This window comes from Morone saxatilis, unplaced genomic scaffold (genome assembly GCF_004916995.1).
Source record: "Morone saxatilis isolate NCDOM2014 unplaced genomic scaffold, NCSU_SB_2.0 Contig11, whole genome shotgun sequence".
Taxonomy (NCBI): domain Eukaryota; kingdom Metazoa; phylum Chordata; class Actinopteri; family Moronidae; genus Morone; species Morone saxatilis.
Window position 1 is genome coordinate 28,667,697 of NW_023339663.1, and position 12,057 is coordinate 28,679,753.

Consider the following 12,057-nt stretch of genomic DNA (forward strand, 5'->3'; position numbering starts at 1 on the left):
ACAACAACAGCGCCATCAGGAGCGGGAAAACCATCAGGAACAACAACAGCGCCATCAGGAGCGGGACAACCATCAGGAACAACAACATTTGAGTCTTTCCAACCGGGGCCATGCCAGGAGTGTTATTGTGGCCCCAAAACTGATGTGGTTACCAAGCTGCCTATCATTGTCTGCAAGCCCATAGTCTGCAACACATACTGCACCGAAGTAAGTGCATTGAGTGGACTCATGAGAAACAGCTCTCAGCATAATGCAGTTCAGTACAACAGTACCGTTGACTAAACCAGCCGCTACCTGACAGTGTCAATAGAAACTGAATATTAAAAGCATCATAAAGGTATGACAGAGCTGTTCTATTGGACTGCATTAGGTTGTACCAGTGTACCTAATAAAGTGGTCCTTGAGTATGTAAGGCTGTATGTTAATTATATGTATTTCTTTTATTGCCATTTTTAAAAAAAACAAACCCTGGGCTGTTTGCCCATATACTAAGCTAAAGTGGTATCTCCTACAGTACTGAACAATACCATCCCAGTACCGGTTTATCTTTTATTGTTAGTTAATAATATGGTGTTTAAATTCACTGTCCACTAAAGTGATAAATAGCGATTACCTGAAAATACTGCATGAATCGAAAACCCCTGTATCACATTTGAGATGTTCAGAAGGTTACATTAGATGTATATGGAATTGAAAAGTTATCCACAAAAGGGAGTGCAATGCAAGTGCACGCACACTGCAGCGTTTTCTTGGTCATTTCTCACACTCTCTCTCTGTCTGCAGGGTTATGAATATCAGACTGTAGCTGGCAAGTGCTGCGGGACCTGTGTTCAGAACAAATGTATTTTCAGAGCACCTGACAACACAACGCACATCATGGAGGTGAGTACTGCTTCTCTCGCACTTTTAATAGCCAAGCATATGAGAAATGTTATTGAAGTTGTGAGCAAGACAGCTCTATTTACCAATTTAGATGGTTGTTAAAGATTCGATAGATAGTTTTGTTTAATTCAAAGCCAAAAGTAAGAAGTAAATAATGAAAGTTGTTTGTATATGAGCCAAAAGGGATAAAAGTGTCTCTCTCTGTTGAATATCCGACTCAGTTTCTGCTCTTCCTGTTGGTACAGGTCAACGCCACTTATGTACTGCCGAGTGACAAGTGTGTGCACTATACCTGTGAGGAGATCAATGGACAGTATGTTACCAAGGAGACCAAAACCACGTGCCCACCCTACCATCCTGAGGACTGTGAAACTGTAAGTTTATCAAACATCTACAACTGATACTCCTCCCACCACATACTGTCCATGTGTAACACACAACATGTCTTCCTCCTCCAGGGCACCGAGACAACTGACGCTAACGGATGCTGCAAATCCTGTAAGTGAATACATTTTAAGAATGGAAAGACAAAGATGTGTATCACCTGCTATTGTCAGAGGCTAACAGTTCCTGTGTGTTCCAGGCAAGATACGGAACATCTGTGAGGTCAAGAGTAAGCAGACGGTCATCGAGGTGAACGGCTGTACGAGCGTGCAGTCCGTCAACCTGACGTTCTGTGGCGGACAGTGCGGAAGCTCGTCCATGTGAGTCTCTCTTTAGCACCAATTTGAAATACAGCTTAATCCTTTTCACTGTCGTTGGTAGTTTAATTCTCTCAGGTGGAATTTGGTTTCCTAACTAGAGTGAGTTTCCTTTAACGTAGCAGCTCATTTAGACAGTATCTGTGCCGCCCATCAGCTAACTGCAAAGTCAAAAACATGATTGAACACAAATACTGGGCTTCCACAAGAATGCTTGCCCAACTTTTGGCATTTGACTGTGCATTGATGTGTGTTACACTCTGAACATTGTGCCACTTTATACTAGAATAACCTGACAGGGGGCCCCAGGGCGAACATCTGCTGTTGGGAACCTCTTACGTAGCAATAAGCATCACACAAGCACAACATAAACTACATTATCAAAGATTGATCTTAAAACCTGATAGATAACATAAGCCTTTGATGTTCAACTCACTGTTGTCTGTTGCTGTGTGTGTGTGTGTGTGTGTGTGTGTGTGTGCAGGTATTCTGCAGCAGCTAACATGATGATGCACCAGTGTGAGTGTTGCCAAGAGGCCACCACCAGTCAGAAGCAGGTGCAGCTGTCCTGCGCCGATGGCTCCAAGGTCCAGCACAGCTACACCATGGTGGAGACGTGCAGCTGCAACAAAGCAGAGTGTGTGGGGGGGACAACGTCCAAACCACAGCGCCGCAGGAGACGCTGATTGACTACTTAGTGTTTGACACCGGACTGAAACCTGACAAGCACTTAAGCTTTTTAACCTTCTTATTCTCAGATTTTATTATTTATAGCCCGACATGTGCTTTTGCAGTGTTGCAACATACTACTGCGATGGAAACCTTTCTTCTACTTTAAATTTCTTTGATAATTATTAAAATTATATCTCTGCAATACCAACACTTGTGTCGACATTTGTATTGATTCCTGGGGAATGGTGAATATTAATAGCTGTATATTCTAAGCAAAAAGGTCAGTTTGACTTACCCTTAAGCCCCGCCCCTTTTGGAACCCCAGAACCATCTAGCTTAGCACATAGCATATGTCAGTACAACTGTATTGCTTATGCTGTATGCTTGCTCAACTGTTATTGGAACATAGATCAAAAGGGGTGGGACTTAGGAAGGGTCAATTGAAAATAACAGAATCACATGACACAGAATAAAATTTACATTTTAACAATCTCAACAGCAGTAGTTTTGGAATCACAAGTGAAAAGTCACAACTATAAGACATCTCTTACATGAAACCTTTGGCAGACAGCACATTAACAACAAGACCTTGTAAGCTACAAGTGTCAGTGGAAAGCTTTAGGAACTACAAATACTGCGGCTGAAAGAAGACTAAACATGTAAAGCTCTGCTTGCGGTGTTAGAAGCTGCTGTGCAATACACCGAACTATGAAGCATGAATGAGCTCCCCCAAATCTGTCTGGTTTTTTTCCTCATGTAAAATCTTAGCTGATGGTCAGGAGTCAGCTTCTGGGGACCATGAACAGCCAAAGCACATTTCATGGAAGTCTGGTCACTATAATGTTAGCCTCAGCTCCTCCTGAAAACAGATGTGGACATTTAGCTCATTGAAAGTTACTCTCCACTTTATCTGAGTCACTGCTTAGACCAGTGCCTCTCAAACTGGGTGCAGAAAATTGTGAATATTTGAATTTCATTATTATTTCATTGGCTAAAAGTTAGAATGTATAAGAATGACTGTTTATCTGCCAATCTACAGTACAGACAGTTATAGGATAACTAAATCTTACCAGACAGGGATCTTAGACTACATCTTCCATCCATGGCAGATGATTAACTTGGATGGAAAGTGTTTTGGTCTCTAAAACTCTAATCAAACATCCTACTGAGCTTCCAAACACCCTAATCTCATCAGGAAAGTGAAATCTTCATTCTCATAATTGTTTTAAGAAGCCAATCCACAGGATCTTCCTAACAGCATCAGGTCTTCCCATCCTTACTTCACCGACTGAAACAGGCTACATTAAATTCACTGTGAAAGATAACTTATAAACCTTACTGTCTCAGGTTATTTCTTCATTCTCAGTTCTCTTGTCGCCATAAAGAATTCGACATAATTTAATACATCCATAATAATTTATCAGATTTTGAGTGCACTAAACATTTTACAGCTACATATGAAACAGAAGCAGTTCGCTGCAGGTTACTATAGACAGCTTCTCCACACACTGTTAACAACATCAACAGAAGATGGACTGAACATGACTCACTACAGCTCAAACAGTGCAAATCAAACCCTGGGGAGTGCAGATGGGTTACCATGGATACAGTGAACGATTGTGCTGTTGAAACAATCAAGAAACACATAATGATCCCGACTATTAAGATTTACAATGCTCATTGAGTCACACTACTGCCAATTCAGTATTAAGTTTGAGTCTCTACTCTGATACAAACCTCAGTGATCCTGTCAGAATTTCCCAAATACATCCGATATCATCTTAAACCAGCGGTTGTTGCGATGCTTTGAGGAGATAGTGTCAGTTGTGACAGACAGCTGAGTGTTAGCAGAGACAGCCCAGGATTCTTCATGTACTGTTAGGCCAACAAGGAGTCAATAAAGGGAGAGGAGACAGATCTCTGTGGCAACCAGCTGAGCTGGTGGGAGCTCAGGTATGGCTGCAGTGTGTGGCTGTGTCTGTGTGGATGCAAAGGGTGGGCAGTCTCTCCGTGTATATGTCGGTGTGCATGCTTACCTGTTTGTGTGCGTGTGTACGTGTGTGTGTGTGTGTGTGTGTTAGCATGTCCACTGCGAGCTCGTGCTCTGCAGTTAGAGCTCCTCGGCCATCTGCAGCAGAGAGTTGATGGCAGCGTCCTTGTTGCCCTGCTGTGCGTCCAGCACCGTGCGAACCACCTCCTTGTCCAGGTTGGGGAACATGTCCTGCAGAGCCTTCAGGTCCTCCTCGCTGCACACTGGCTCCTGAGCCCCAACTGCTGGCATGGTTGCTGGCATTGCCATGGGCACCATGCCCTGGTTGTAGACTGCAGGCACTCCTGGCAACAGAGAACACACACAGCTTTAACATTATCTGGGTTATTTTCTCAGACTGGACTCCTCCAGAGCCACATTAGCAGCACATAAACCCACTGTGTGTGTGGGGGGGGGGTCTCACCTGCGATGGGCACATATCCCACTCCTTGCTGATACACAGAAGGCATTAGGACAACAGGCTGAGTCATCATCCCTGCTGGTAAGGACTGGCACAGAGACACAGAGACACAGAGACATGAGTTAGAGCTGTGCTGGATGTGTTGGTGCATTAAGATCACATCCCTGCAACCTCTGCTCTCTCTCAAGTAACATCCACACCAGCAGAGGGCAGCAACACAAACAGTGTGCAGAGAGGAGGGCCTGACATAAACAATGAAAACTGAAGGCCCCCACAAATTAATTTGTGTCCTTTGTCCTTTTATGAACACTTTTCATTGAGCTCAGTGGAAAATGTCACGAGGTCAAGGAAAGATGTGAAGGACAATTCATAAAGGAAAAGAGAGTGGCGGTGCTGAGAGAATCCGACTGCACTTACACCAGGCTTATCATGGCTGCTGCTGAAATACTTTGTCAGTACTATAGTAATGGTTCTCAACTGTATTTTAATGTCACTATTAGTTCATTGACTATAAGTTAGCCCAATGAGAGAATGTATAAGAAAGACCATTCTGTTCATAACTTTCACATTCTTCTCTGTTAATCTGCCTAATATTAAAAAAATACGTGTATGTGTATCAATCGGGGCTCTCTGACACCAAAAAGGTTGAGAGCCACTGATCTATATGGCTTTTTTAGACAGTGGCTACTTTTCCTTGGCGAGAGTACTCACAGCAAAAGACATCACCAGGTTGATCATGCCCTCCTTGTCGTCGCCCTGTCTGCCGCTGAGGCTGAACCACTCGTCCACCACGCTGCCCTCCCTCAGGCCCTCAGGGATGGTGACGTGAGTCCACGCTATCCGGTCGTCCATGGAGAACGCTCTCTGGACGGCAAAAACACAGAAACAGACAAAGCACACGCTCATCAGATCACTTAATACACACGTTCAGAAATGAAGATTTGTTCATGTGTGCTGCATTTTAACACCATCTTAACCCCTTGTTGTCTGGAATAGAACATGTCTCTGGAGCCACACTGCTCTGTCCTCAGACACTGTGGTTTATAGGACTTTAAACTTGCAACCTTTCAAAAGATCACTCTGCTAAACTGCCACATCCAATCCCAAACGGATTGCCATTAAAGGGTGTGTCAGTCTGATCCCGTGTATCCTTGATCAAGCCGCCTCCAGAATCCCTCCTCGCTCCTTTGAGCAGAGAATCAGTACATCCTTCATAATGTCTGACCGGATCGGTTACCAAATACTCCTTAAAGAAAACAGAAGGGGGATATCCCAGTGTTTGACAATCCCTCGCTTTAATCCGTTCAGCTGAATCTGACAGAGCAACAGTCCCCACATATGTTGCGTACACATCCAGCAGTTCAGATTATCCACCACCTCCTCCACCCCCTCACCTCATCAAAGATCTCCAGGTAGAAGGAGTCCACCCCGGGAGGCACCGTGCACTGGATCACCTTGTTCCAGCGAGGGTTCTTGGCTCCGTTGTGAGCGGTCGGCGTTTCGTAGACTGCATAGCCCAGTCGGACCCTACAGTACGGATCCATCCGGGTCATTCCGTAGTTTTTAGCCAGCTTGGCCTGTATAGCAAAACAAACAAGGCAGTTTCAGTTAGCGGGTTCAATCAAGGTGGCTGCTGTCACAGTTGTATTCAGTGGATGGTGGTATACAGATGCAGTCTGATGGCTTCAAATGTGCAACGTGTCCACACATGATTTCAGCTCTGAATTACATTAACATGCAATGATTAAAAGAGGTTAAAGGGATACATTAGTGTCCTGTTCTTTGGTCGTGTCTAGATGGTAACCTTAGTTTTGTGAAAACGCTTGCATGATTTGAATGTGTTTCATTAAGCGTGTTGTTTGTCACTGTGTACCGTTACCACAGAGCCAAGAGAAGCATTGTTTGGTTCCATATTCTGGTTGCAATATAGTTTAGGCACGTCTTACTTTTCCCCTTGCACATGTAGGCTACCTAAATGTTGTCCAAATGTGAACCAAGTTGTTGTCCCTGCTATGCATCTATCAGAAAAGAGTACTTTATAGTGGAGATTTAAGATTACCGTGCATTAATAAGTGAAGTGGCCTACAACAGCATGATTTGTCACTTTGACTTTTTCAGCTATCTGCGAATGTCTACTACAGTGGATTTCTGCTCATTACTAGTTATATGAGCTCTCAGCCAAGGAGCACACGAGGAAGCGCACTGATTTCTGTTTGGTACCGGTATCCAGCGAAACATGCAGGGGAAAACACAAGGAGCCAGTCACAGTTCTTGCAGTCTGCACGTGGCATCACCATTGACGCCACAGCCCCGACATGCAGTTACAGAGGCGCCATAGCTGCTTATAGCTGCAGTAGTTAACTTTAAGAAAAATCATTTTGTGTCATATTTGTTGAAACTTTCACTTGCGAATAGCATTCGGAGCACTAGGAGGAGCCAGAGGAACCTGGTTTTTCACAGATTATCTGTCTCATGACAATGTTTTAAGAGACCTACAGCAGCTTTGACACTGATATATTAATCCATATTTACAGTGACACTGTTTCTGGAAAGTGGTGTTGCTGTTGTATGTTTACCAATACCAATAACTAGCATGATAATCTAATATTTCTATGTTTTTATACCACACGTTATTGATACAAATATCATACTATTCATAATGGTACAAATACTCAAATGAGACACAGTTTACCTGGACCACAGTAATGCTGAGTCGCCCTACGGTGCCCATTGAGCCTCCATACTGCAGCTGTCTGGCTGCCTGGGCATCCAGCTGCACCTGCTGCTGCTGCTGTGTGGGAGTGATCCGCAGGAAGTCCTGGGGAAGCTCCCCGATATACACCTGAATACACACACACACACACACACAGGGATTCAGACTGGCAGTGCAAAGAGAGAACACACACCTGAGGCACAGGATATGCTGATAAAAGTTCAAAGTGCAAAGACATCAAACGTCAAAGTTTCCAAACTTATAATCGGCAGTATGTGTTCAGTGCTGTTTCCTGTACCACCGCTCTGTGCAGGCTGTTAAGAAAAGAAAAGAAATGTTGTGTGCTCTGACTTTTTTTTTTTGCCGTGGTATCAAAAGAGATACTGAGTATTGATCTTATAGTATTATTGCATCCAAGTTTAAAATTCTGGTATCGTGGCCACCGGTCTTGTTTTCTTTTAATATTAGAAGCAGCCATAAAATGACAATACGAGGAACCCCTGACTGAAGCTGCAGCCATCGTTCCAATCTTGTGAACATCATGTGAGTCTAATGACTTATCCTATCAATAGTTGCCTTCTTGTGCAAGTCATGTGCATGTGACCAACAGCATGTGGTGTGTATAGGCCAGTGGTTCCCAACCTTTTTCTTTAAGGTTTCCTTTCCTGTCATTGACTGACGCCCCCTCGCTGAGTGACATATTTAATGGATAATAACAGTAAAGAAAAAACGGATAAACTGTAAAATGAACCCAAACAGTGAACTGCTGTTTGTGTAAAATGATGATTTGGATGGATGTTGAGCAGATTATTTCCTGTAAATATTAAAAGTGCTGAGATATATGCCTACTCTGTATATGTGTACTTGAAGCTTTTGCAACCCCTAGTGGGAGTCCTAGACCTAGAGGTACTTTGGAGTACTGCAGGGGATACGTGAGATGTCAGTCATGCATAATTCCTAAAATAATTCTACTCCAAAAAGTTCAATAACAAAATGTAAAGGTTAGAAAAACTACATTTTATATTCAATGTTCCCATTTTCAATGCAACCATTCCTCACAGAGGAAGAAGAAAACAACAAACACAATCAGGTTCACAATGATGGGGGTGGGAAGCCGGTTTCTGATATTAAAAGGAAGAAAAAAATCAAGGAAATTGAGTTGACGAATTCAGTGTTTTCTTCATATTTTACGTTTTCTTACACGCCTTAAAATCAAGAAGGCCTCATCACCCCCCACCCCAAGTCTTCTACGCTTGGGGAAGCATAAATAAATGTGCAGTTTCTATTTGAATCTATCTGCTGTACTCCTCTGTACTCCTGTGTACTCCTGTGTACTCTGCTGTACTCTGCTGTAACTCCTCGTACACTTCTGCTGTAAGACTGCGCTCTGTACTCCTCTGCTACTCCTGCTGTAACTCGCTGTATCTGCTGTACTCTGCCTGTAATCCGCTGTCTCTGATGTACTGCCCTGCTGTACTCTCTGTACTCCTCTGTACTTTCCTCTGTAGAAATCCACCCTGCTGCTACTCTTGCTGCCTACTCAACTGCTGTACGCTTGCTGTAAACTCTGCTGTATTCGCTCTGCTAGCCCCTCTGCCTGCTACTCCGCTGTAACTCTGCTGTACTCTGCTGTATTCTTCCTGTACTCCTCTGTCCTTCCTCTGGAAAGCAGCGTTGGAGTTGGCCAGCAACAAGAAGTAAACTGATAAACAGAGGCCGGCTCCATTACTTGGGCTGCAAACCAGACACTGTTGGTCGTTGTGGTGGAAGGACCTACAAGACTGAGCCATCATGATTCCGCCCCCTCATCCCACCCTACTAGACGACAAGCGGAGTATATTCTATAACAGACTGCTTAAGATTAACCGTTGCACCAAGGGAAGATAAGAACCATTTCATACCGAATCCATCTCTTCTATTACACGATAATCACCGTGTCGTTCTACATTCGACTGATAGTATAACATTAATCTTCTTTGTAACACGTCTGTAGCTAAATCACGTATCTTCTACTTCTACTATTTCATATTTCTCTCTTTATTGATGAAGCGTTTTATATTAGACTAGTCTCTGCCAATATTGTCCGTATTCTAATAAGACTATTTAGACTCTTATGTTTACTGCCTGTCGTGGTTTATGGTAAGTCCCTTAACCGAGAACCCACTCGGTTGCTGCTGTCTCTCACATTCTCAACTCTCTCATCCCAGGGAAGTGAGCTGGGATGTAAATGCCCTAACAGCCCGAACCTGAGTTACGCTTAGATACCGTGACTACAGAATAACAGACAAGTTGAATCCCGCATTAAGTTGACATGTGAGTGACGCAATGGGACATTGGTCCTAGCCAGATCGGCACTTTCCAGAGCAATGTACGCACTTCGTTGTTACTTGATAAGATCACACTGAGTAAAACTATAGCGGCTAAACTACACATAAACATTTCTTTTTTGTTTCAGAATGCAACAAACTGCCTTGGTAGTGAGCTCGACTTTGACTCTTTTTATCATTAAGAGGTAATCCAAAAATGAAGGGACCAGCATGATCAAGGTTATCTTAAGTCCCTCCTAATATTGTGAATACTGAGTCACCGCTTGGTTAACCGGCTTTCATGCTCTTCCCAGTCACTGATTACAGAACATTCCACATTTTAAACGATGAGCGCATCCTGTGTCTGGCCGTGTCTTCTGATGCTGGGTAGGCCCAACACGAAAAGGTATTCCGGTTTTTTGGTAGATACTTTGTGTTTACTTTCAACTTCACGTTACTTATCCTTCTTCGACCAGCGCTACTTCACCTTAACACTTAACTGCGCTTTTTATAAGAGTATACGGTACTTTTTACCCCCCGCCAACTGCGGACAGAGTGGAAGCCCAAAATAATGACTTGAGAAGAGAAAACTTGTTATCGGTTATCTTGAAAGCTTCTCATGTAAGATCGAACTCACAGACCTTTTTCTATATTTATTAGGTCACAGTGTGGGCTTCCATAGGATACGCTGCTAGTCTTTTCTACTCCTAAAATCCACTGACAGGCCGCGGGTCAATAGTTTGGCAGCATAACATTACAGCCCACAGCGAATTCGTTGCTGTTGCTCGTGTTTGTTGTTTGTTGTTCTGTTGTTGATCGAACCTTGCCACGACCCGGATAGTTTTTAACGACAGTAATGGGCTCGGCTAAGCTGGTGCTGTTACGCGCTGCCTGACGTTTAAACCCCCTGAGCTGCTCCGCTGCAGACCACCGACATGTTGACCGCTCGTTAAGGGCAACCCGGTCTACCGTGTAGTCCCGCCTCGCACGGACCAGGTGCAGGAGTCATAAAGGTCCCTCTGTGTCGTCCAGGTCTATGACGCCCGCCCTCGGGCTGTTGGACTGTGTCCACACACAGAGGCAATCTGGCGCCGCAGTGCGCACCTTGTGTGCTCTGCTTGTCCTCTCAACTCCGCGCACCTCTCTCGCCTGCCCGTCCACCTCGCCGCACCCTGGTAAACTCTGCACAGCTCCACGCCTCGTCTCCGCGAGCTTGTATGGGTCCTGACGATATTCACAAGTGAACGCGAAGCGAGAGGCAGTGGTGGTACTTCCCCGCTGAGGGATAGCTGGTCGCAATGTTTGTCGAGGCTCTTATCATCACAGAAACGTTAAGCAGATGAAAGACACCACCGGCAACACCCACTGGAGCTGCCGGCATTAGCTCGCTCGCACCGAAGTAGTTGGGTATCCGCATTAGCTATAATACGCATACCTCAAACATCCCACATTTTATTCCTTCTTAAGTGCTCTCAAACCCTGAATACCTTTATTAAGTAGTAATTAATCTCCAGAATCATATCTGTCAATACTCTAGATGAGAGAAAGTGCAACACAATTCAAAACAAATCTGCGTATAATAAATGACGAAGAATATACCATGTACAAATAAAACACCATAACAATTTTTCGCACTCTTGTATTAGCTTAGAGTAACCCACCGGTCTACTTTTTAGAGCTTAGGGCACTTGTGAATTACTTTCCAGACGAGTGCAACGTAACGATTATACACTATCCCGCAACACATTTAATCCGGTTACAAATAACGGTTGTTATTAAAGAAATGAACGTAAAACTATCTACGAAAGAACCAGAAGTGTCGACCTGCTGCTGCTCGCATGGTTACCTGACCATTCCTACTTTTGGGAACTCTCAGGAGTAAAGATGGGGGGGCACTAATGGGTCCTGGGTTTATATCAGGATAAATCGTTTTGTTAATTTGTCATTTAAGAAGAAATTAGCTGTTTCTGTCTGTAAGTTGTTTTAAAAATAAATCGGAATGATTACCTAAACGGGTCTCTTTTAACTTACAAAATTTAAAAAAGGATCCGATCATAACGTAGATAGGTACATAACCAATGGGAGAAGAATAGTAAGTAGTAGTACGTTCTCCGAGAACTCTCTATAGGTTTCGATTTGCTACTGAAAAGGCTTGTTCTTCTTATATTCCCAGAAAACTGCATTTACTCTAAGTGCACCCAACCCTGGTGGCGAAGCAGGGTACAACATTCAGACGTAATCCTATGAACAATGTGCAGCTAGACAACCTAACTACAATATTACAAGGATTATGTCAATATAAAACATGTGCCTGCTGGCCAGAGTTTCCCTGA

General features: G+C 43.8%; 2 protein-coding genes across 2 annotated transcripts in view; one reads left to right on the forward strand and one right to left on the reverse strand.

The window, feature by feature from the left end:
• Positions 1-6: 6 nt before the first annotated feature.
• Positions 7-2,463, forward strand: LOC118343501 (intestinal mucin-like protein). The gene is made up of 6 exons (XM_035682348.1): positions 7-207; positions 784-882; positions 1,128-1,256; positions 1,341-1,380; positions 1,466-1,586; positions 2,068-2,463. Exons 2-6 carry the CDS (start codon positions 877-879, stop codon positions 2,267-2,269), a joined length of 498 nt encoding a protein of 165 aa, XP_035538241.1. The 5' UTR covers positions 7-207; positions 784-876; the 3' UTR covers positions 2,270-2,463.
• A 262-nt stretch (positions 2,464-2,725) lies between these two features.
• tollip (toll interacting protein) overlaps positions 2,726-12,057 on the reverse strand; it is a 13,814-nt gene continuing 4,482 nt past the window's right edge. Inside the window, exons 2-6 of the mRNA XM_035682347.1 lie at positions 7,398-7,547; positions 6,100-6,282; positions 5,417-5,569; positions 4,709-4,793; positions 2,726-4,589 (exon numbers count right to left, since the gene is read on the reverse strand). Of these exons, the coding sequence (XP_035538240.1) occupies positions 4,366-4,589; positions 4,709-4,793; positions 5,417-5,569; positions 6,100-6,282; positions 7,398-7,547 (795 nt within the window). The 3' untranslated portion in view covers positions 2,726-4,365. The remainder of the gene's footprint in view (positions 4,590-4,708; positions 4,794-5,416; positions 5,570-6,099; positions 6,283-7,397; positions 7,548-12,057) is intronic.